The 27,189-nt window shown below is 39.7% G+C and overlaps 1 protein-coding gene across 1 annotated transcript in view; it reads right to left on the bottom strand.

The window, feature by feature from the left end:
* The window catches only part of si:ch211-186j3.6 (neural-cadherin), a 256,960-nt gene that overhangs the window by 223,653 nt on the left and 6,118 nt on the right, over positions 1-27,189 (bottom strand). Inside the window, exons 2-3 of the mRNA XM_028580890.1 lie at positions 9,597-9,794; positions 6,567-6,792 (exon numbers count right to left, since the gene is read on the bottom strand). Coding sequence (XP_028436691.1) covers positions 6,567-6,792; positions 9,597-9,723 — 353 coding nt within the window. The 5' untranslated portion in view covers positions 9,724-9,794. The remainder of the gene's footprint in view (positions 1-6,566; positions 6,793-9,596; positions 9,795-27,189) is intronic.

Here is a 27,189-nt window from a genome sequence, read left to right as displayed (position 1 = left end):
GGACTATAGCATACAGATAAGGATGTATAAATTAAATAAACTTCAGCTGGAGTCCAATTTACTACGTCAACACTTGACTGCATCAGTGATCTCTTTCCATTCCGCATTCTTTCTACAGCCTTTAATACCAGTTTTCAGGCTGCCAAATAGTACACACGTTAGTGCAAATTAATGTTCTCAAACGTTAACGTTACTGGAAATGTTCTCAAACTCAAACGTTACTGGAAATGTTACAGTTTTCTCAGTCACTTTGGTACATTTCTCAAATCATCCTCGACATTTGCAAAACAGTAAGTGCATTTCTCAAAACAATTCGTACAAATAGCAAAACACCATGGATTACCTGCAAAAGCCAGTCTCTTGTTCAAAATCCTTAGTTCATCTCTCAAAAGTAAATATCTGTCAATGAACATGTCAGTGCCATCAGAATGACAAGTCCTTGTGTCATTGTGTACGGATAAGACCAATATGCTTTGTCATGTTGTCAATATAACAGTGTACTCTGGAGGGATGTTCTCAGTTTTGATGACAAGTACTGTAAATTGTAGGTTACACCTTAGTGTATATGGGCGTTTGATTGCAAGAGAGTGGACATGATTCACATTTACACTTGTACTGTTTGTACTGTAATTTGTTGACAGACCATGTCATTGCGATACAGAAAAGGAAAAGACAGCACTGCATAGTACAAAGAAAATGAACATAGGACAATCTCCTTAAAACTGTACATGCAGTGCTGTAGGAATTACAGTGCTGTCTTCCTACACCTCCTGACGTTCCTGTCTGTTGGGCCACAAATTCTGATCCACATCACAACGAATACCTTCTCGTACGATGCAGCGTGGAAAGTAGAAAAAAAGTCTAATGGAAATGTATAGAAATATGCTTGACATATTATGACAATTTGTTCAACCATTTTGCATGTAAAGACTTATGGTATGAACTAATTCCTAAATGTTGTGGGGGGTGAGACTATTCAACAGAGACCCATTATAATACATTTTCATCCACATGACACAAGCAATTGATAATGTAGGAAACAGCAGAGAATTGTACATAATCATTTGCATGGATGTACCAAAGCATTTGCAACTTGTTCAAAGAAATGAGAAACTGCTTTTTTGATGTGCACAAGTGACACAATGATGTGAAGATTGAATATTATTGTGTTCTGAGAAAAGTACCAAAGCAACTGAGAAAAACTGTAAACTAGCAGTGTATTCCCAAACACTGCAAACTATTTACAGTTTATACAACCAAATAAATGGCAGGCCAGCAAAACATAAATGTTGCATATAGGGGTGCAAACTCATCAGGGGTGGAAAAAGATGACAAATAATTTCTTTTGAATATCAGATTTAAATTGTGGATTTACAGTCAATTTTTGCATGAAGATATAGGCTGAAAACTCACTAAATTAAATGTAATTGCTGCAAATGTAAGGTGGACATCAGCTGATGCACTTACAAAAATTTAAATTTAAATAAATATTCAAAAGATTGCAGCGCCGGGTCCAAACTTTGCCACTTGGCCTTTGGTGTTGTCAAAGGCTCCCTTTAAGGTCTAATATGTTCAATGTATCGACCGCTGCTCGCACCAGGCTAAAGACCAGTGGTGATGGAACTTTCCAGTTGGTAGCACCGAGACTTTGCCTCCTCGAATACCATCTGTTGTCTCTGTGGACTTTTGAACAGGCTTTTGTGACCTTTCCGCACTTTTATTTTGTATGTATTACTTTGTGATTTAAATTGTGCACTGTGTTGTAATATGTATGTCAGTTTTATGTAAAACACTGTGATTTTGTTATCTGTCAGAAAGCACTACATGAATACATTTTACTTTTTTACTTAAGGGTGTTTCTACAACTATTTATGGCAAACTCCGGGAGTGGAAATGAGAATTGTGTGTGTGCGCCCAGCTCCACAATGATAAAAGAGCAGTGCGGGTGGGGCATCAAGGTCACTGTGACTGTACAGCATCTCATTTTTTGAGGGGCATAAGCCCAAACTGAGGAGGCACGGGGGACATGGCCATAGTGGCCACCATGAAATTCCTGCCCTGACAAGTTTGCACCCCTGAGTTAAAAATATTGAACATTATTAATTGCAGTGTTTGCTGTGTTGCATTCCATGGCTCTAAGAGTAGTAGTATAAAAGTAATTGTGTGCACATCCCACCTTCTGGCAGGTACAGAACAAATGAAAAGGTACTTAGTGAAAAAAATGTAATGTCCGCAACACTGCTTTAAACTCATTTAATATAATATAAATGCAACGTTTTGACCCTACTGGGTCTTCTTCAGGCAAATGGTGAACACATTTGATGAAGGGATATACAGGTGCTGGTCATATAATTAGAATATCATCAAAAAGTTGATTTATGTCAGTAATTCCATTCAAAAAGTGAAATTTGTATATTATATTCATTCATTACACACAGACCGATATATTTCAAATGTTTATTTCTTTTAATTGTGAGGATTATAACGGACAACTAATGAAAATCCCAAATTCTGTATCTCCGAAAATTAGAATATTACTTAAGACCAATACAAAAAAAGGATTTTTAGAGATGTTGGCCAACTGAAAAGTATGAACATGAAAAGTATGAGCATGTACAGCACTCAATACTTAGTTGGGGCTCCTTTTGCCTGAATTACTGCAGCCATGCGGCGTGGCATGGAGTCGATCAGTCTGTGGCACTGCTCAGGTGTTATGAGTGCCCAGGTTGCTCTGATAGTGGCCTTCAGCTCTTCTGTATTGTTGGGTTTGGTGTATCGCATCTTCCTCTTCACAATACCCTATAGATTTTCTATAGGGTTAAGGTCAGGCAAGTTTGCTGGCCAATTAAGAACAGGGATACCATGGTCCTTAAACCAGGTACTGGTAGCTTTGGCACTGTGTGCAGGTGCCAAGTCCTGTTGGAAAATGAAATCTGCATCTCCATAAAGTTGGTCAGCAGCAGGAAGCATGAAGTGCTCTTCCTGGTAGACGGCTGCGTTGACCTTGGACCTCAGAAAACACAGTGGACCAACACCAGCAGATGACATGGCACCCCAAACCATCACTGACTGTGGAAACTTTACACTGGACTTCAAGCAACGTGGATTCTGTGCCTCTCCTCTCTTCCTCCAGACTCTGGGACCTTGATTTCCAAAGGAGATGCAAAAATTTATTTCATCAGAGAACATAACTTTGGACCACTCAGCAGCATAGGGCTGGGCGATATATCGATATTAAAAATATATCGATATATTTTTAAATGAGATATGGAATTAGACCATATCGCATATATCGATATAGTTCAAATGTGATCCTTGCTCCCATAGATATATACACAGATGTTGCCTTGAGGTTCTAAACATACGTCAAAACCGCCGCCATCTTGGAACAGAGGTCCGAAGCATTCAGATCAACGCTAAAGATGCCGGACTTTTGTACTGCTTAATTATGTTCGATAGAGGAAATGAAAAGAACAAACCGCAATGAATAACATTTAACAGGTGACAATGTGTTTTATGATTATGTATGCCGCCTTCGACCAGCAATCTGAGCTCCGGCGGCAGCGGGAGGCGGAGAGCTCCATGGCCGGCCGCAGCGTCTCTTCCCCCCCGTAAAACACAGCTTTGCCTCGCTGCTGCGCGGGTCCCCGCTGATCCAGATCGGACCAGCCAAAGACAGAGTGGTGATCGGTAGGATCTTACACGTAGTCCAGGACGACCTGTATGTCGATATCGGGCGGAAAGTTCCACTAAGTTTGCCGGCGGCAGGCGGACGGAGAGAAGCTACAGCGGGCAGCAGAGACCGCCTGCAGCTGCAGGATCTGGAGCTCAGTGCCCGTTAAAATTACATGTAACGCATAAATACATACAGAAATAAATAGTGGAGGAATGAGCCTGGACATTTCAGTCTGTTTTAAACTTCACCTTGAAGCAGAAACTCTTAGTTCAGAAGGGTGAAGTTTCCGTTTGAACTCAGATCTGTGAACCGATCATAATAAATATTCTTTGTATTAACACATTAATTAGTTTCTTTGTTTTGTAGTCGATAGTTCATCTTTTAGTTTACTTAAGTGGAAGCAGTATCAAGTGGAAGAATGGGACTATAAACCTAGGCTTACAGGCATGAGGCATTACATTTTGAACAAAGTAGATTATATTAATATCAAAAGCTTAATTGACCTTTGGAACGAATCACAAATATGGAGCTTTGATTTCAAAAAAGGTACTCCTGTATTACAGTATTTAGGTTTACATTTTATTGTTATTTGAACAGCTGAGCATTTAATCATGAACCAGGTGAAGAAACCGGTTTATTATTTATTTGATTTTGCAACTGTTTCTATGAAACTACTTGTGACATGTCAAATTTTAATTTGGTTTTGACTGAACATTTGCTCTCACTTTGCGGAAAAAAATATCGGGATATATATCGTATATCGATATTCAGCCAAAATATATCGGGATATGACTTTTGGTCCATATCGCCCAGCCCTACAGCAGCAGTCCAGTCCTTTTTGTCTTTAGCCCAGGCGTGACGCTTATGACGCTGTGTCTTGTTCAAGAGTGGCTTGACACAAGGAATGCGACAGCTGAAACCCATGTCTTGCATACGTCTGTGCGTGGTGGTTCTTGAAGCACTGAATCCAGCTGCAGTCCACTCTTTGTGAATCTCCCCCACATTTTTGAATGGGTTTTGTTTCACAATCCTCTCCAGGGTGCGGTTGTCCCTATTGCTTGTACACTTTTTTCTATCACATCTTTTTCTTCCATTCGCCTCTCTATTAATGTGCTTTGACACAGAGCTCTGTAAACAGCCAGCCTCTTTAGCAATGACCTTTTGTGTCTTGCCCTCCTTGTGCAAGGTGTCAATGGTCGTCTTTTGGACAGCTGTCAAGTCAGCAGTCTTCCCCATGATTGTGTAGCATACAGAACTAGACTGATAGACAATTTAAAGGCCTTTGCAGGTGTTTTGAGTTAATAAGCTGATTAGAGTGTGGCACCAGGTGTCTTCAATATTGAACCTTTTCACAATATTAAAATTTTCTGAGATACTGAATTTGGGGTTTTCATTAGTTGTCAGTTATAATCATCAAAATTAAAAGAAATAAACACTTAATATATATCAGTCTGTGTGGAATGAATATATACATTATACAAGTTTCACTTTTTGAATGGAATTACTGAAATAAATCCACTTTTTCATGATATTGTAATTATATGAGCAGCACCTGTATGTAGGCCTTACATTCAGCTGACCCACTACTACTAAGAGTAGGCCTACCTGGACCCACCTCCTGAGCAGTGGCCCACAATGGTTACATGGTAAGTTAGTTTTTGTGGTGGAAAAGGCCAAAAACTAGAGATTTGCCAGAGTTGACTACAGAAGAGCAAAATGGAAATGAGCAATGTTGTATATGCAGAGTAGACTGGACGTTAGATTAGAATGAAGTACACTCAATTATAGTAGAGAAAAGAGAGGAGTTGGGCGAAATATAGTTAAGTGGAAGAGGGATAAGATTTGAGTCTAGTATTTATGTGTAACGCAACGTGGACTGGAACAAAGAAGGGCAGGGTTTTGTACACACATAAATGATTGAAATATCGCTAAGACATTATGGAGCATCTTAAAGTTGAGTACAGCGAAAGAAGAACAGAGAAGAATAGAGTAGATTGAAGTATCTAAGAGCAAAGTGAAGTTAAGAGTAGAGAAGAATAGTAGAATAAAGTCAAGTGTATTTCTGTACAGTGTCCACCAGAGTAGAACTGAGTAACCTTCGAGGGAGAGTTTAGCTGTTGCTTGTTATTTATTAGATGCAATATCTAACCCTTACACAGTTTCCCTGATGAAATCAGCGTAAACAACAGACTGGAATAACCACTTTATTGGTTTGCCAAACGTGTCAGTCAAATAAAAGAAGAAAGAAGGAAGAAGAGGAGGATAATGAGACCAATCCAAGAACACTAGTCATAACTGTACCACTTTAGTCAGGCCTGAGGCTGTGTGTGTTTATATATGTGTTTAAGGATGCACAGGCCTATGCAGGTTAATGCGTGAAGGCATGCAGGCATGTGTATGTATGACATGCATATTTAATCGTATATCACACTCATACACTACAATCTCATATCAATAGTGTAAAAACCATGCATTACATCCATCACGGTCCACTGCATCAGTGCTTTTACTCATGCGCTGCACATCATCTATGTAGCAGTCTGTAAAACATGTATTATGTGCGTATGTGAGAAATTCTGTGTGCACATCAAATGTCAATGGTGAATTCATCTTTTCAAACATATAAACCATGTAAATAAACATGAGTGGCTATCGATCACGTCTGTGGTAGCAAAAATGTCTAGGAGAAATATGCGTGTGCACAGATGTGTGGGAATCTGTGAGGTGTGTAAACCCCTTCATGTGGATGTCTCGTAGAGAGATTCAAGAAAAACATTCTTAATTTTGTGTTACAGAGCCAACATAGGTATTGTGAAGGTAATTCCAGAGATAGAACCAGGCGCTTTTGAAGTTGTGTATCCCCGTGTGTGTACTGTATGTGTAAACTCACGGCTGTCCTTCAGGGGTGTTTTCCGGTATGGCAATGGTGAAGGAAGCGTTGGTGAACTGTGGCGGCCGGGCTCCAGCCACCACAGAGACAACGACAGGGGCGCTGCGGCTGCCCAGCCGGTCGGCTGCCACCACTGTCAGCAGGTACTCCCTGTCCCGCTGCAGGGGAAGGCCTGTAGTTCGCACCTGGCCGTTCTTCCTGTCCACTTCAAAACGACCATCACCACCTGCAGAGAGAAGCAACATGTTTGCTGATTAGAGTACCAGTTTCACTTTTACTAAAGATCAGGGTTCAACTTAAGAAATACAAAAATAAAAATTCACTTGCCTGGTTGGGCAGCTTAAAAAAAAAAAGAAAAAGTTCTACTAGCACCAAGTCAATGTTTACTGGTCCCTATACAAATCATTTTTTTTAATGATCCACTTTTTTCTGCTTTAGACTAAAACTTACAGAAAACTTTGCTAAATATTGTAGTGTAACACAAAAATGGGCAAGTGGGTTGTTGTATTTACCTGCCCGACCTGGCATTTTACTTGCCCTGGGCCATCGGACAACCATTGTTGTTGAACCCTGAAGATATATCGCTGGTTTCCCAGTCCAACACTAACGCAGTTTGTTCTATTACACATTTCCAAGTTTCCAACATTTGCCAGGCCTAAATCTGCATGGGTTTTAATTAGAGATGGTCCGATACCATCGGGAAGTACTGGAGTTTATGCACCGATTCGATACCACGTAATAAAGCCCTAAAGAAAATCTACGTTAAAGTAGTTTATTTATGTTCTTTTTCCCGTTATAACTGACTGTCAAACAGGAGAATAAAAGAAAGTTCTGTGTTTGTTCATGTTTCACAAAGAGTTTAACCTGAGCTAGACCGACAACAACGATAGAAATCATATCACATCCATACAGGGATAGTAGTATACAGTTGTTAAAACATAATAAAATATATGACACACTGGTATCGGATCGGTACTCGGTATCGGCCGATACGCAAGTTCAGGTATCGGAATCGGTATCGGGAAGCAAAAAATGGTATCGGACCATCTCTAGTTTTAATGCATCATTGCACATGATTATTGGATTGGTTGCCCAAGATATGGAAGAGCAACAGATCAAAGATAATATATTTACCTTAATAAAGACAATACAGCGCTAACAGTAGAACATAAAATGAATAAAAGCTAACCGGTGCAAATTAACCTTTTATGTATAATAGATAAACCAATATGTTTGCGAGGCAAACGATACGTTAAGAAGTAATTTGAAGGTAACATTGAGAACACTGAAACCTAGGCCTAATGGTTGACGTTTTAAGATAGCTGTAGATGTAAGTAAATCATAGATGTGTACAAAAGATTGGTAAGTAGAGTGTATCTCGCTAAAATAACGAGCAGATTAACTATAGAGATGCAAAGGATTATGTCATGATGCGAGTTGAAGCTGGGGTGATCTGAAACCTTTTCTTCCAGACTTCTTTCTGTGGTTTCATGTTGAGAAGGCTTTCAGCACAAGAGGAAAGGAAGAAAACTCCCTAGGTTACAGCTCAGAGTCAAGCAGTGCAAAGGACTACAAGGCAATAGGCGGTGTAAAAACGGAGGCCTTAAAGAGCTGTCAAAAATATTGTAAATGCATGCTGAGCATGCGCCACTGAAGTGCTAAAAATGACTGGACAGTCAGTTTTCCAAGCTGTTGAGATGTGGAATGCAAAGACCAAAGAGAGACGGGAACTGGGATGTTAAATATTCATGAAAATATAACACGTCATCCAAACTTTTGTAAATGCAATGTAACTTTTGACTTTTGTGTGATGGAAGACATCCTATTGAGGCGGTTCACACCCAATCCTGCATTCTAGTCGAGACACTAACATCAATGTGTTTGTTTGTTTTTCAAGTAATTTCTATTGTCAATTCATTCTCTGTCCGTCCCATGGGGAACATTGGAAGACAGTGTCTTTATAGACAGAGGTTTAGCAGATTCCAAAATGGGCAGAAGAAATCATTACATGGCAAACAATAAGAAAGGCAATTATTTTGCGTAGTGGAGAAATGAATTGCATTAGACTGGAAAATAACTACGTGTGCATGAAAAAAAACTTACTGGCTCAGTAGAGGCTCAAGTTTCAAGGAGCAACAGAAACAGATTTGATTCTGCATCAAAATATATATATAAAAAAAGTGTTGACCATACATTTATTCCCTCTCTATATACACACACCGATGATGAAACATTTATCTAAAAACTGCAAAATGCAAACTTTTGATGTAAATCCCTCATTTTATATGAATCAATGTACTGACTTCAGTACTTTAGTAAACTCTAAAAATGTTGTGGATGCAAGTGTACTTTCAAACTGCTGGTACGCCGCAACTCTCAGTTCTTTTAAATCTAGCCTGAAGACCTTTCTTTAAATAATTGCTCATTTCTTATACTGAAGTTGCATTATTGAAACTGTATGAAAATCTATATAAGCATATAAAGAAGTTAGAAATTAAAAAGTAAGAACAGTGGGACCGGCCCGTTCTAGGACCGGCAAGGATTGCAGGTGGATTACGTGTATACAAAACGGTTTATACATTGTCACTTACTAGCACCATAAAATCCCGTATTTTATCTGCTTTTATATTTTTAACTGTTTTTAACTTCTCTTGAATGTTTAATTTCTTATACTGCACTGTAACTTTTATTCTTGTATTTTAATCGTTTTTATGTAAAGCACTTTGAATTACCCTGTTGCTGAAATGTTCTATCCACATAAAGCTGCCTTGCCTTGCCTTCTAAACTTGAACCCCTCATGTCACGGAGGCAGACATCTTAAGGTTTTTCATTTAAAACCCAGTGGTGGTGCCTTTCACAGGGTTAAATATAGTTTGTCACAGACTATTTCAACATTTAACAACAGCGTGCACAACACCAGGATCCTGGCACCTACCTTAACATCGAGGTAAGGAGTTTGGAAAAAGAATTCTAAAAATGAATAAAATGTTAAAAGATAGGAGAGGAGGAGAGAGAAAAATAACAACCTACCATCAGACAGGAAGTACTCCACTTCACCGTTGTTACCTTCATCCCCGTCCTGAGCGTGGAGCTTGTAGACCAGGGAGCCCGCAGGGGCATCAGGGGAAACCACAGCCAGGTAGGGAGCAGGAACCATGCTCCATTCTGGGATGTTGTCATTTACATCCGTTACAGTCAACTCCACTCTGACCAAGTACCACTCTGGACCTGAAAAAGGAAAAAAAATGGAAAAGATGGCAGTTTAGACCATAGACTGTTAATATTAATGGACAAAGCATCCAGTTTGGCGAAGTGCTGCAAATACGAAGGTGCCTTAAAGCTGCATTCTATCTGAATTCCAGCAGATAGTGCGGTTGCAAAAGAAGGTCGGTTTCTGTAGAAGTCTATGAGAAAGCGACCCACTTCTCACGTGATTTATTACCTCAGTAAACATTTTCATAATGAGTTTATGGTCTCAATCGCTAGTCTTCAAGTCTTCTGCAATACAGAATGATGTTCATTTTTTGAATTATGGTCTCGTTGATTTTAAAATCGGCTATAAAGCAGGGGGTGTTTTAGGGCGTGGCTATGATGTGATTGCCAGTGAAAGTGTGTAACGCAACGTAGAGTGTAAGCAGCTCCGCCCTCACTCCTCTTGTCTAAAATCGTCACATCCTCAACCAGGATGGCTGCGCCCATAACGGCAAACTCAACGACTCATAGCAGATCTCCATAAATCAATGGGTGACGTCAGACGTGCTCTGTTCATTAATATGATACAGTCTATGGTTTAGACAGGTTTAATCGTGCTGACTGGCAGACCAAAGATAAAGGTAAAGATACCATGTTTGAAAGCGTTGTTGAACAACAATTTCAAGTTTGTATAAATTAATGTTGTTTTGGTTTCAGGGAATAAGATTGAACTTGAGGAGCACAACATGTCTACACACCTAGTAGGCTATTGGTTAAGAAAAGCTCCCTAAGCTTGCAAAGTTCAGAAAGGTCTATACCCCAGCTAGATCTTTTAGCTTGCAGAGCCCTGTGTACACCTCACACTTACAAACACAATACTGCATGTACGTTTACATGATATCAAACAATATGCTTGTGAAATTGGGAAGGGTCAGCAACAACTGAGGTTCCCACATTTCTCTGCTAGGCACATTGACTACCGTTAGCAGCTGCATTAGCCAAATTTAGAAACAAAGCAAATGGAAGTTCCTAGCACAGGTTTTGATAAACACACAACAAACCACAGACGCATGCTGTGTATGTTCCTGTTGGTATTATGTGTTTCTTTCGGTTTATCTTAGAAGAATGGGTAACACTTCACTGGGTAACACTTTACTTGAAGGTAGCTACATAAGAGTGACATGACACTGTCATGAACACATGACACATATGTAGATACCTTCAAGGAAAGTGTAACCGAAGAATGTTTCAAGCACCCTTGTCACATACAGACACTCCGAATGGCTTGGTGACCGATGTAGACAGAAAGTCTACAGAGTTTGCACTTGCTATGTTAATTTTCCCTCCAAAATTACAAAAGTCCAAAACAGGTTTTTTTTCCCTTCCCTTTTTTGTCTTTGAGAGTTGTTTGTCTTTGTGCAAGGCACCACTCTGTTCTTCTCTGTCAGCAAACCATGTAACAGTCAACAATAGCCTACTGCAGGGGTGGCCAACCAGTTCAGCATAAAGAGCCACAAAAAAAACACAAACAATAGCAAAAAGCCACACAACCAGTGATGCCACGTAACGCGTTACTAGTAACTAGTACTCTAATCCGAGCACTTTTTTCACTAACGAGTAATCTAAAGCGTTACTATTTCCAAACCAGTAATCAGATTACACTGTGCGTTACTATTTGTCATTTTCCTTAGTAAAAATATATATTTTTGCTTTCTTCTTGCGTCTCGGGGAGTGAAGTCACGTATGCGACAAGTCACGTTTTCAGCATGTGGACAGTTCACGTGTACCACGCAGCGACACAAACGTAAACAACAATGGAGGGAGGAGAGAAATGCGCGTTTTCTAGCTGGAAATACAATCACTATTTAGAGTTTGTGTCAGCTAAAGACGGCAATATTAAGGTTCGTTGTACACTCTGTGCTGGTGGCGACTACGTCAAATTTGAAGAAACATTTGGAGTCGCAGCACTGCAACAAAGTCCCAGCAGGTGGAGCGAAGCAGAGAGCAGGAGGTCCCCCACCACCCAAACAACAAAAGCTGGACTTCGGTGCAAAACCAGTAAGTGGGGGAGAGTTGAAGAAGTTGGTCGGGCAGTAGGCCTATGTTGAAATGCTGCCCTTAAACACGGTTGACTTGCTCTCTTTCGTGCCATAATAAACCAGATCCTACTACTGGCAACGCTGAGCTGCCTCACAATATACCGGTTGTCATTTTTATGTTGAGGCTGTAGGGGTGTTGTCGGCAGCTGCTGCATGTAACTAATAAAGTAACTTGTAATCTAACTTAGTTACTTTTAAAATCAAGTAATCTGTAAAGTAACTAAACTACTTTTAAAATCAAGTAATCTGTTAAGTAACTAAGTTACTTTTTCAAAGTAACTGTGGCAACACTGCACACAACACATGCACGTCCACATTACAACAGCAACAGTGACTTCCAGATCTAATGACAGTCATAATACATAGCAGTTTTCATAGGTTTTTTTTCTTACTTAGATTGACTCTGTGGGAAACCTGACAGTCTTTGTTATCCACAATCCTTTTTAGTTCTGGTTGTACTCTGTTGTGGCCACTCAAAGGGACTCTTTCATTCACTTGTCACTAGAGGGGCTTTCAAACAATCTGATTCAGCAGTGAAAGGGTTAATGAGGAAGGTGATCTGTGGCCGCTTTCTTTCCTCAGGTTGCAGAATTTGTCCATAAAAAAAACTCAGCTGCATTATTTTTTATTTTAAAATAATTGGCAAATGTATTGGCAGATGCATTCAAATGTTTTTTTTTTTTTAACTTATCTGAAATGTTTCAAAAAGTAAAAAAATAATCCACCAATAACACAGCCCCCAGCCACACAGTAAGAGCCTCAAAGGAGCAGGCACAGAGCCGCATACGGCTCAAGAGCCACAGGTTCGCCACCCCTGGGCCTACTGTTTTACTCCTACCAGCTGTGTTGCCCAGGAAAACAGACTATCATTCCAGTGGGTGCTTAAAGCAGTAGCAGTGCTGCGAGCTCAAAAATAAATAATATATGAAAACAAACTAGTGGCAACAAGAAGAGGAAGGGAGCGGTTTGCATAGGTCTATAACCTACTGTTCTGCAGGTATTTGTCAGGAATAATAAGTCAAAGTAATGCTTCCCTGGAGACAACCAAACTTTGCTTCAAACAACACTTAATGCAACTTAAAGGTGCCTTAGGTAGGATTGTGAAGATCCAGGACTTAGCCAAAGAATTTGAACATTGACAACTTCTCAGTCCCTCCCCCCTTTCCGCTGAAGCCCAAAACGGTCTCCTAAGCCCCTCCCCCCACAAGGGAGATTGAATGCGTGTACATGAGCAGTGAATAGGCTCGTTTGAGATGAACTGCGCCTTGCCTGTAAAGTAGACGAGAGCAGGCAGCAGCAGCCGGGGGCGGTGACAAAAGTCCGCTCTCAAGTCGGACAGTTTTCAGCAGCCTTCAGGCTGAACAGGAAGTGACACAAACACTGTGGTCCAATTCCGATTTAATAAAATGTTATCAGACCCATATATCAGCTCCTACACAGTCTCCAGTTGATTTTATTATGACAGAGTAGCTGTCAGAATGCTCTACATGCGATCTGGTGCTGATTTTAATTACCAACAGACTGTAGATGATCTGTAATCTGAACAGATTTAGTCTCTTTGACTTCTAAACATAACTATCAGCCTCACAACATGTGTTCTGTACACAATAAGCCTTTAAATCAGACAAATAGCAGTTAAAATCCCTCCGATTCAAAATCAATAAAAAAGTTTATATAAAACGTCATCATGTTGAGTCGATTCTGGACCAATCAGCTGTTCGATCAGCTGAGAGGCTGGCGTTTCCCAGCATGCCCTGGGTCCGCCTGCGTCCGCCTGGCTGCTGCAGTTGGTGAAAAGCAACTGCGCTGCCTGCGTCTCAGAACTGCGGCCGCCTTGGTCTCGTGAGATTATCGTTGCCCACGTGTGCATGACGTCAGAGCAAGTCGGGATCAAGTCGGACACAAATCTAACCGGCATGCGTTGGGCGCCGATCGCCGGTGATCGATTCTGCGCAGATCTGGCTCATCTCGAACGAGCCTATTGTCACGCAGTTAGACACCCCACGTGGCCTTGATTGGTGCAGCTGAACAGGGAGTGGTGGATTTTTGCAAATCGCACTCCAGGCTGTAGGTGGTGCCAGAGGAGCCGGAATTATTTTTAAATGACGTGCTTCATGTAGTTCTACTGGAACATAGGGTTTCAGCACATATGACAGAAAGTTAGTTTTATAATGCTTACCTACTGCACCTTTAAAGCTAAAATGACTCTTTTCTTATTGACTAATCAGCAGAAAAATTAAAACTATTTTAATAATCGATAAATTGTTTAAAATTTTTAACAAACATTCGCTGTCACTAGCTTCTTTCATGTGAGGACATTCTGACTGCTTCCATGTCATTATGCTTCCTCCTCTTCTTCTTTAGTTTTGGCCTATAGTTTTTTTTTTGCCTCTGGGCAACAAACAGGGATCAGATCAACAACTGGAATGGAGGGTGCATTATCTTGGCAAACCTGCTTTTTTCCATTTGAAGACATGACTGGACTGGATTAGAAATTGTGATGGACATTTTTTCCACAATTTTTTGACCATCGATTGATTACACCAATAATGAATCCATCCAGAATAGGAGTTTGGATTAATTGTTAATACAAATAATCATTGGTTGCAGCCGTATACAATCTGGAGTGATCTGGATTGGCTGCCTACTACACAAAGCAAAATATCAGTGCACAACATAATACGGCTCAAATCTATTACAGAAATACGCTGATTTGCATAACGTTCGTCGGTACAGAGGAAGATGGCAGCGCCCATAAGCGTGGATTTGTCTGAAGAAGCTGCAGCTAAAAACCATCGCCAACGGTCATCTAAAGAGTGATTCATGCCCCATGCGTTAAATCTACGCCGTGGCTACGTACCAAGGTACGTGGAGACACGGACCCTACATTGTAGCCTGACGTGCACCTTATTTTTATTAGTCATTGAAAAATCACGTTGCGGCCATGCACGTTGCTCGGCTGTGGCTTGGTAGCGTCGCAGTTCCCCCTAATCATTTCCAGGTTCCACTGCTCCCTAAACAACATGAAATCAAGGAGAGGGTTAACTTTTCCTGCTACAGATTTCCCACTGTGGTCAGAAAGCACAGGGGAGACACTTTGTTTCTCTCACTATGACTCTAGAGTCGCTACACTCTCCAAAGCTAATCACCGTCACTCTCTCACTCGCTCTACCACAAACTCCCCACACACAGGCCGGCCCTGCTATGCTCTTAAAAAGGTATAGTAATTGATGTTAATCCAATACACTTTTCGTCACCTAGCTCTCCGTTTTCTGTGTGCGTTAAAAAATAAACTGTTTTTATTTTTGTTCCAGCCCACTAGCAGCGCCAGGATTTTGATTGTAGGTGGGCCTCCAAAACTGGATGGGCCAGTTAAAATAAGCCCCAAAAAAAAAAAAAAGCCTGGTGTGAGGGGGTGGCTACGGGAGGACTCGATGGGAAGAGGGCGGCCGAGCAGGATGGTAACTCGTCACTTGTAACTGCGTTACTTAAAATGGCAGGAGTTTCCTCCTCCTGCTCCTCGGAGCGTTTCTTGCTGAATTTAAATGAAAACAAGCTGCTTTGCTTTGCGTTTCATATTAGCTAATAGCTACAGTCTGTGTCTGTCTCATCGAGCTTGCTTGAAAAGCTTGGGCGCAAACGTCATTAATTTTATTGGATCGCTTGCTGGTGAAGATGCAGCCTGTGGGCAGGCTTAAGAGTCCACACGTGGGGTAGAAGCCGCTGACTGGCTGAGAAGCTTTCACTCAAAGCTTTCCTCAGGATGCTTATTGGATGAACTGCTAGAATGAAAATCACTCACTACTCACTATAGGCCTGGGTCAAAATGAGCGGGCCTGGACCTAAAATGGGTGGGCCCAGGGCCACCCGGGCCCAATGGTAGCGCTGCGGGTGTTCCAGCCAATTGGTAACAGGCAGCGACAGTTGATGGTAGGGGCGGGAGGGGGAGAGGCAGCATTTGAATGTGCCGGCCAGTAGTTCTCTGTTCGTGAATCTGGGGGGCTGGAGCTTCTGAAGGGGGGGCAGTTGTGATCAAATAAACAATCTTTGCGCAGAATCACTTACTGCACCTTTAAAGAGATCGAGCCACACACCAGCACACAAGTATAACCTTCAGCGTTTCAGTTATTTTCCTTGACACACACTAATGAAAAAATACATCTGCCAGTGATTATCTTAACTGCATATTACTCCAGTGATTAAATAAATCTCTGTTATAGCCATTTTAAATGTTATGCCTTTATGTAAGTACTTAAGTAAAACTACTGATTCTCCAAAGTTCAGTTAAATAATCGTTGGATTAATTAATGACAAAAATAATCGTTGGATTAACCTATGACAACAAAAATCATTAGGGACAGCCCTACAACATAATAATGAATACTCCTGCTGTTAAAGACAAGGAGATAAAGTGGGAAAACTGGTGGAGAGTTGGAGTTTTGTGCAACAAATGGTTAAGCAATAGCAAAACAGGTTTTGAGACACCTAAAAATAAAACCCCAGCATGAATTTCCAATTTCTGCGATTCAAATTAAAACTTTTTATGGCAACATTCGTTGCAAAAAGAAAAAAAAAAGAAAAAAAAATAGTATGTGTTAACAATGCTAAAGTGATCAAGTATTATTCAATTCAATTGTCCCTGCATTCATTCTCCCTGCATAGCTTTCCTGAATGTGTCATGTGGACAACAGACAACAGAAATATGATCAAGAATAAACTGAGAGGAGCCCATCTCTGCATCTCAACTAGTAATTATAATCAGTGCTGCGCCGTCTGCACCCGTGGTAAACAGCAATCATAGTGACACTGGTAAGACACACTAAGGTCCCATAGAGACCTCATCAGCGCACACACACACACACACACACACACACACACACACACACACACACACACACACACACACACACACACACACACACACACAGCTGCTGTTTTGGTACCTGTTAAAAGAAAATGGGTGATTCTTATTTGGAATGGTTAGATAACAAAATGGTATCACTGTAATTGTGCTACGCTTATTTACTGATGGCTGAACAACGAGTCCAGATGATCAATATTCTCCATCTTTAGGTTTTACATTCTCTGGATTTAATAAACGCAAGTAGCGAAACTGTAAATGATGAAAGGTGGATAGAACTTTCTTAGGAGGAGAGCAGAGTCTTTAGCAACAGACATGTTTGCCAATATATCGTGCATCCCTATTAGAAAGAAAAACATAAGTGGACATCAAAAGAAGACACAAGAGTCAGATTAACCAGCCACATTTTACAAAAAAAATAAATAAATAGCACTGCACTTGACTCCGGGGTTCACCCAATGTATCTGTTGATGATCTCACTCTCTCTGTATCTCCCCCCTCTCTCGCTCTCTTCCTTCCTCCCAGTGGTCGTAACAGATTCAGAATTAATTGGCAAAAGTACAATGCAGCTTTGGGGAAGAAGGGACAGCATTAGCCAGATAATAAATCACTGGGCTAATATACAGAGCACTGTGCCAAAATGCATCGCACAGACACACACAGACTCCCTTTCTCCCTAATAACGATCATCAGTGGATTAGTGGCTAATAAAGGACCATAGGGAGATACAGCTTGGTGCTACGGCCATCCCTCACACTAATGCATCTCACTGGATCTAATGATATGTTGCAATCCCTAGAAAAAGTGGGACCGGCAATTACTAATAACGCTCCAGAAGGCATTTCCATACCCAACGACCTCATTTGCTCCAATAGGTTGCAAGTCCAAGCATCGCTACAGTGCATGTTCATTTTTTTGCAGCGCTTTCTTGTTATCTTGTTCTCAGAGCACATGCAGTATGTGTAGAGTCCAGAAATCCTTCTGATGAATAATGTTCATGTTAGTTGTGTTCACAACAAAAAATCAAACTGTGGTTAAGGTAACAATTTTTCTATTGCAAAAAGGCTTGCAAACTTTTTCTGTCATGCCCTTTTTCACAGCAGACATTTTGAATTGCCCTTGCACGAAAAGCACAGGTGGAAACAACAACATTAGTAGGGCTGTAACTAGGGCTGTCCTCGACTAAAGAAATTCTTAGTTGACTAACACTTATACGATTTTGTCGACTAATCGATTAGTTGATTTAATTGACAGAGCTCTGCGCTTTGAGAGGTGGTTAAGACTAGAAAAGCACAATTTAAATGTAGTTAATTAACCATCTGTAAAACTGAGTTTCTCCACAATTAATCCTGCAAAAGCACCACTTTAAATCTTGTGTTGACCATAAATGTGCTCAGAAGTTTCTTGGAAATGAGTAATTAAGCATGAATAAGCATAAAAAAAATGACTAATCGACTAAAGAAATCTTAGTCGACTAAGACCAAAACGACAGATTAGTCGACTAATCGACTAAGAGGTGGCAGCCCTAGCTGTAACTAACGATTATTTTCAGTGTCGATTATTTCTCGTAAAATGTCAGAAAATGTTGGATCAGTGTTTCCAAAAAAGCCTAAGATGACGTCCTCAAATGTCTTGTTTGGCCCACAACTCAAAGATATTCAGTTTACCGTCACAGAGGAGAGAAGAAACTAGAAAATATTCACATTTAATAAGCTGGAATCAGAGAATTATTTCATAAAAAACATACTTATACAGATGAATTGAATATCAAAATAGTTGGCAATAATAGTTGACAACTAATTGATTAATCGATTAATCTTTTCCGCTCTAAACATTAGCGATGACTGTTTCAGTAATTACTGCAATTCAATGTAACTAATGTTGTTAGTTATAGGCTATCAAGTCAAAATATCTGCTGTCTATTCATATCACCAATAATTACATAGTATTATATAGTCACTAACAGTTATTTTTAGGGCTGTCAACGGATTAATTTTTTTTAATAGCGATTAATCGCTGAATTTCTATAGTTTATCACGATTAATCGCATGTTTTATCACATGATTACAATTTGATTTTTTTTGTTTTTAAGTACATATTAACAATGGAAAGCAATTATTACCAGTGTATCTTGATTGGGAATCAAATGAATGCAAAGAAAATTACTTTATGAACTTGATTTTAAGATTTGTATTTGTTTATTATTTACTGTAAAAAAAAAAAAAAAAAAAAAAAAAAAAAAAAAGGGTACTAAACAAAAGCCAGCAACTTGTTTATTGTTAAGGCCATGGTCAAAATTAAAGATTTAGGCTAATAATAATAATAACTATAACAATAACTTATTTCAGTAAATTGCTATTGAATGACAAAAAACAACCACCAGATGGGAAAAGGGTATTTTACAATTACTGTGAATTGACCACGAGACTACCTGTTTTAAGTGAACACACCATCTGTGTTGTTTAATTGCGACAACGGCAGCTGCTGCGCTGCAGAGCAGACTGTTACGTCTCTGAGTTGGAATCCTCTACAGTGAAATACAGTCACACTTTACACCGTTTAAACCGTGTTTAATCCGGCTGCTAGCTAAAGGTAGGCTAATGTTACCTGCTGTCAGGTGTAGTGTAAAGTCAGGCACCAAAAGTTTTGTTCTTATTCGGTCTCGTTACTACCGTTTAGGTCGGCACGTTTGGGTACCCAACCCTACTTACCAGAGTCAATATAGTGTGCAGTAACTTCTAAATAATTTTGATTACTCACTGACGTCCAGTGATCACCGGCTGATGAGACAGCGTTTGCACTTTGGTTTCAATAACAGGTTGGCTAATGGCACTCTCCAAAATAGTGCTTCAACCTCAGTCACGTTAACTGTACTATGCTTAGCTCGTAGGTGGTAGCTCAAGCTTGACGTGCTTCGATGATATTTTAATTCGGCTTTACACAATGTGCATATGGCTTTCGACTTGTCTGTGAGCCGTCCGGGAGTTTTGGAAAATAAAAAGCGCCATTCAGAATTGTGTTGCTGCTGTCTTTCTCCATCATGCCTGCAGCAGTAGGATGTGTTAGGAGGAAGTATGATAAGTAAAGGTGCGGCAAAGGGTCAAAATAGTAGCCTGTTAGGCACGACGTGAAGCCGAGTGAAGTGAAAATAAATTAATAAATGGCGGCATGCGATTAAAAAAAATTAACGCGTTATGCTCGGCCCTTAATCGACCATTAACGCGTTAATGCTGACAGCCCTAGTTATTTTCCTTATCGATTAATGTGCCGTTAGTTTCTTTATCAATTATTTTGTCAAATATTGCAATATATATATATATACACACAGTACAGGCCAAAAGTTTGGACACACCTTCTCATTCAATGCGTTTTCTTTATTTTCATGACTATTTACATTGTAGATTCTCAATGAAGGCATCAAAACCATGAATGAACACATATGGACTTATGTACTTAACAAAAAAGTGTGAAATGACTGAAAACATGTCTTATATTTTAGATTCCTCAAAGTAGCCACCCTTTGCTTTTTTGATAGCGTTGCAAACCCTTGGTGTTCTCTTAATGAGATTCATGAGGTAGTCACCTGAAATGGTTTTACCTTCACAGGTGTAACTTGTCAGGCTTAATTAGTGGAATTATTTCCCTTATTAATGGGGTTGGGACCATCAGTTGTGTTGTGCAGAAGTCAGGTTGATACACAGCCAACAGCCCTATTGGACAACTGTTAGAATTCATATTATGGCAAGAAACAATCAGCTAAGTAAAGAGAAACAAGTGGCCATCATTACTTTAACAAATGAAGGTCAGTCAGTCCGGAAAATTGCAAAAACTTTAAATGTGTCTCCAAGTGCAGTTGCAAAAACCATCAAGCGCTACAATGAAACTGGCTCACATGAGGACCGCCCCAGGAAAGGAAGAGCAAGAGTCACCTCTGCTGCTGAGGAGAAGTTCATCCGAGTCACCAGCCTCAGAAATCGCAAGTTATCTCTAGAACAACGGTTAAGAGGAGACTGCGCGAATCAGGCCTTCATGGTCAAATAGCTGCTAGGAAACCACTGCTAAGGAGAGGCAACAAGCAGAAGAGATTTGTTTGGGCCAAGAAACACAAGGAATGGACATTAGACCAGTGGAAATCTGTGCTTTGGTCTGATGAGTCCAAATTTGAGATCTTTTGTTCCAACTGCCGTGTTTTTGTGCGATGCAGAAAAGGTGAACGGATGGATTCTACATGCCTGGTTCCCACAGTGAAGCATGGAGGAGGAAGTGTGATGGTGTGGGGGTGCGTTCCTGGTGACACTGTTGGGGATTTATTCAAAATTGAAGGCATACTGAACCAGCATGGCTACCACAGCATCCTGCAGCGACATGCCATCCCATCCGGTTTGCGTTTGGTTGGACCATCATTTATTTTTCAACAGGACAATGACCCCAAACACACCTCCAGGCTGTGTAAGGGCTATTTGACCAAGAAGGAGAGTGATGTGCCAGATGACCTGGCCTCCACAGTCACCGGACCTGAACCCAATCGAGATGGTTTGGACCGCAGAGTGAAGGCAAAAGGGTCTACAAGTGCTAAGCATCTCTGGGAACTCCTTCAAGACTGTTGGAAAACCATTTCAGGTGACTACCTCTTGAAGCTCATCAAGAGAATGCCAAGAGTGTGCAAAGCAGTAATCAGATGCCTTCAGTGAGAATCTACAATGTAAACAGTCATAAAAATAAAAGGAAACGCATTGAATGAGAAGGTGTGTCCAAACTTTTGGCCTGTACTGTGTGTGTGTGTGTGTTTTATATATATATATATATATATATATATATATATATATATATATATAGAAAAATTATATTTCTTTTACAATCTGGAGCTTTATAATTTCCCACAAGGAAGTGTCTTCATATGGGTTTTTCTGTTGGCCCAACAGTCCAAAACCCAAAGATATTAAGTATACTATCATGTATGACACATAAAAGGATCCAATGCTCAGATTAGAGAAGCTGGAACCAGCAATGAGTAAAATTATTATTTGAAGATTCAAATAGTTGCAGATGAAATGGGGTTATTTTGTCGATAACTCATCATTTCAGCTCTATGTGCAAGACCTGTAAATAGACATTGATGTGTTAAATGGATGAAGTTCCCATTCAAGCTTGCAGGGTTTGTGGTGAGAAAAAAATGTAGTGGAAGCAGTGAATTACTATTAGAAAAAAGTCGGATCTGTTAAGCCCCTTCAGTAAAGCTAAAGACACTTGACTGAAGTGGCGTCTTCAGGTCAGGAAATAATGAGGTTTATAGCAAATGTGATTTTACTTTTGAGATAAATAAGCAATAGCACAGCGATCTCAAAAAGGCTGACATTCATCATGAACTTGGACACAGCCAAGGCGTCACTATTAATGATTTGTTTACAACTGGAAGCTAAATGTACAATGTTCCATACTGGAGACAGAGTTGCTGTTGTGAGCTTCGGTGGTGTAAAGATAGCACAACAGCGGGAGCTATAAGTCTTGAAAAACAAGTGTTGATACAGTAGTAATACAGGCAGTGCTGGAAATAGACAGATTTTACTAACATTACTCAATAAATCTTAAGAAATCTGATTGCCTAGAATTGACTGCTCTATGCTCTAATTCTATGAAAATAAAAAAAAAGTATATAAAATATAAAAATATTTTCTAGTAGCGTAGTCCAGCACTGTCTTTTGCCAGAAGGATGTCTGTTATAGCCTACTACTGTTCAAAAGTTTGAAATCAACAATGTCTATTTTAACAGAGATAAAAACTGTATTAAAAATGGACACCAAATGTATAATTACATCCGCCAAGGAGGTTATGTTTTTGTGTCTGTCTGTGATTTGTCAGTCTATAGTATCAGCTGATATTGCCTGATCCTATTCCAATAGTGCTAACCCTAGACTAACCTTGTACATGTATTTCTAATATGAAGTTTAGTAGCTTTGCTAAAGCAACACACCTGCACACTCTTGAAACTAGGACTACAGTTGAAAATTAGCCGACTGGCTAACACTGGCGCATTTACAGAAATGTTGATTAATGTGCATTGTCCTAATATAAATAAATAAATCTTCTTCTTCTTCTGTGTATCCCAACTTGTTAGAGGCATTAACACTAAAAACATGTTCCTATTGAAATTTGCACACATTCTGATGTTAGGTTTCCATTTTAAAAGACTGCTGATTTCTCACATTCTGATGCTTGGTTTCCATTTTAAAAAGACAGTGATTTCTTCTATTCTTATTGAACTATTTGCTCAGCGAACCACAAAGTTGCTTGACAAGTGCTATGTAGCCAATGACGCTGGAGAATTACCTGATATAAGAAAGTACTAACAACAGGCTGAAACTTCTTTCAGAAAGCTTTCACATGACTTGTAGGGCACTAATGGAGTTGAGTGTCAAACCCTCAATTTACAATTGGCCTGGATAAGCTCACAGAGGAAACAACCGTTGGGAGTGCCCATTTTGATCACCTAAGACAGTTTATTGAGTTACAACTCTCTTAGGGGCCCATGCCCTGAGCTCTGGTTTTCTTAAAACGACTCAGAGAAGAAGACACCGAGACCAACCACTTTGACACTGTGAAGCTAGGAGAACAGGATAAAAAAATGTTGCCATGAAAATGTGCATGAAATAATATGCTATGTTTAACTCAACGCATTCTCATGAACATGAATTGTACGATATTGTACAAAAACATACGCACAATAGTTTGTATGATGTCCTAGGAAATTACAGCGACCGCCGGCCGGTCACGTGCAACCGGTCACATGAAAGTCAAGTTTAGCCGTCTTTACAGCTACATTTAGCCGCCAAAAGGCGACTGGTGTGGGTACAGTGCACCGTGAGGCGACGGTCCATTCAGCGGCTGTTGCAGTTGAGTTTAGCCGACAAAATGTGACCGTCATGGGGCAACAACACATTTTATGCTCCAAAATGACTAGTTTAGATTATAAAAAAAGATTGTGGTTTGAATTAAAACACCGGTCCCCTTATGTAGTACTAACATGACACAAACAGCCGTTTTCATGGGTTAAAGTCTTGTGTTTTGCCCTTAACTTCTCCCGGGACACAAACTCTGGTGACGTCTGAGGTGCTGGGAAAGATTTGTGGTGTTACCTTGCGGTGCTTCAACGAGGGCAAAGCATGCCTTGCAAATCACATCAGAACAACCCTCGTCGTCTTGCTTGAATCCAAAATACTTCCACACCACCGAATGCGAGCCTTTTATCGTAACTAAATGAGTTTAAGCTTTGTCATTGGCTGAGGGTGAAGCCCTGAACTTTGTGAGAGCTGTCCTACCTGATTTTTTTTTTTTTTTTTTTTTTCAAAGTCATTTCAAAATTAAATCGTGAACAGGGTGAATCGAGATCGCGATTTTATAACGACTATCGTGCAGGCCTACCGCACACAGTCGATTGCGAGTATATCCGCACCTTCACTGCCTCCTCCCCTCCCTCCCTTGTTCCCACACCTCCCCCTCTCCTTGTGGTGTGCCCACCTATGCCAACCCCCAACTACAGTCTCTTGGTTTATCAGCCCCAATGAGCCTATATGACATGTGTTCCACCTCCATGAAAGCCTGAATCGGGCTGAATTGCACGTTATAAGATATAATGGGTGTAATAACTGATGGCACAAGCTAGAAAACACTGTTCCATTCTGCTTCACAGCTCAGTTGCTGTCCAACAGACAATCCACATGATTGGGCAAGACGCAGCAGGGTGGACAGATTGCTGTCTGTCAGATCAAGCAGCTGTAGTCTGCAGTGGCTCTCTGCTTGCATTCATGATATCAGAAATATATATATATAATAATATAATATATATAAAATATACCCTAAGCTTTTACTTGGGATGTTTAAACCCAAAACAGGATGTTTGTTTTTTAAGTAGACCTATGGTACACAGTAAGAATCAACATTACAGGGATCAAATGAAGATGTGAGCATGTGCAATAGTCACACCCGGAGGACGTGAGATGTAAATGCTACAACTTTTTTGCTGCTTGATACAAAAGGAAAACTTGCACGGTTCTCATATTAAATGACTAATGATGCCGGCTGACCCTTCCCCTTTAAGACAGGACATTTCCCTATTATTTTTTCATATCGCATGAATTTCGCAGAAAAAAAGCAGTCAGTTTTTTCCAGTGCGCAGCCCTAGACATTACATAGTGTGTCAACACAGAAGTGAGTGTGCATTGATTGTGTAACCTACACTGTGACAGAGCTTGAGGATGACAAATAGGAAAGGACTCAGTTAACAGCTGATGAATTAAACACAGACACCCCCATCCTCCCCATCCTCCTCTTCCTCCTCTGCTCTCCTCCGATGACACCAATCAGCACCTTTCAAGCTCTTGGCTACCTCATTTCTCAATCTCTCTCTCCCCTTCCTGCTCTACATTGTGCTGACAGTACTGAAGGCATAATGTGGAACTCCTCATTTCACTCTCATTTAGCGTTAACATGCAGCACAAACTATTCCAGTCTTTTAGCCTCTGAAGAAGAGTTTCAGTATACCTGACAACACAGCACTGTGTGTGTGTGTGTGTGTGTGTGTGTGTGTGTGTGTGTGTGTGTGTGTGTAGGTATGGTCTCTAGTTTACAATATACACACTCACATATTTGAAAAAGGGAGAAATGAGACAAATAAGAGACAAGAAAGAAAAAAGGAATAAAAAAATAGGGAGAGAAAAAGCATAATCTCTAATCTATATATTAGAGAGAGAGAGAGACGGGTCAATGACGTGACGCACATTTGTTTGTGTCTATAATGTTAAATTAAATTTAAATACATTTAATTTAAAAAAAAGACAAACGAATTACATTAATACCTACTTTTTTCGAGGCCATATTTTAAAGAGTTTGGTTTTAATTAATTTTAAGAGAATAATTGGCAATTAATGGCAAAAATGTCTAAGTGGTGTCAAAACTTTGTACCAAAATTTTTATCTTGCTTAAAAAGGTCAAATTTCTTAATAAAAGATCCCATTAACTACTTGGGCATTAACCTAAATTAAAGGTTATTATACATATTTACAATATATTTTAAAATGATGCTTATATTTATTTTAATAATTTAGGGAATCCTGTCAGTCATGCTAGCTTCCCGTAATGTCAAGTGGTGTAACCACCATTTAAGGTGCCATTTTGTTAAAATCAGCAAGAAGACCACATGACAGGAAGTTACATCAGAGAAAAGGACCCCTGATCAGCATAACTGCTGCATCACAAGGTTAATAACTCTCTGATAAATATAAGTTAATAAGACATTTTTAGGTTAAGTTCAGTTCTTTGGTTCACATGTCAAATGGTATGACCCAAGTAAAACATAGAAAAAAATTATTTTGAATAAATATTTGTATTTAGTGTAAAAACAGTGTTTTGATTATTTATACCAAGGCCATATGCTGATATATGTGTCCATTATAATGCCTGACTAATTTGATTTTACATTGAAATGTCAAATGGTGTAACCGGTTACACCATTTGACTCCTATTACAAGCCTCTCAATTTTTGGCCAATCTTTTCAAATATAACTAGATCAGTTACTGGTCCAAGAGGTTATATGAACGTAATTACTATTTAGAACTATTTGTATGTGTTCTTTGTTTGAATTTTTTAAAAGTGGTGGTAATTTATCCAACACTTAATTAAGATAGCTTATTTAGCTTGGCTAGGCTAAATCATTATAGTGCAAGGCTTTAGTGTTTAAAAAAAGTTTTACCCTTAAATTAAAATTTCCATATCATTCCATTGCAATGTTACGATAATTTCTTAACAATTTAATAACACAGAATGAGGCAGTTGAACTGTGACCCCTAATGTGTTACAAGAACAGCAGCTTTAAAATACCTAAAAAATTCAAGGATTATTTAAGTATAAAATGTTACTTAAATATTAAAAATGCCATTGAAAAAATGCAGTTCATCAAATTGAATTCCGATAAATGCACCAGAATAAATTAAAGAGGTCAAATTATGCTCATTTTCAGGTTAATAATTGCATTTAGAGGTTGTACCAGAATAGTTTAACATGGTTTAATTTTCAAAAAACACCATATTTTTGTTGTACTGCACATTGCTGCAGCTCCTATTTTCACCCTGTGTGTTTAGCTCTCTGTTTTAGCTACAGAATGAGATCTCACTTCTATTCCATCTTTGTTGGGAGTTGCACATGCGCAGTAGCTAGGTAAGGACTACTAGCCAGTCAGAAGCAGAGTATGAGGGCGTGCCACGCTAGCAGCTAGGTGAGCATTATAACGTGTGTTACAAAGTGACCACGTTTGTCTCTGAAGTAAAGACTGGACTACAATAGAGCTGTTTGGAACAGTTTGTGAACAGTGTTTTCTGTTGGAGATGGTAAGTCCATTTGGAGTGGACTTTGGGCTTTTTCACTTTGTACACCTATGACATCCCAAAAAGCATAATATGAGCTCTTTACCTGTAAACA

The sequence above is a fragment of the Perca flavescens genome, chromosome 1 (genome assembly GCF_004354835.1).
Source record: "Perca flavescens isolate YP-PL-M2 chromosome 1, PFLA_1.0, whole genome shotgun sequence".
NCBI lineage: Eukaryota > Metazoa > Chordata > Actinopteri > Perciformes > Percidae > Perca > Perca flavescens.
The sequence above is the reverse complement of the archived record's forward strand: the minus strand, read 5'-3'. Positions and strand labels throughout refer to the sequence as shown.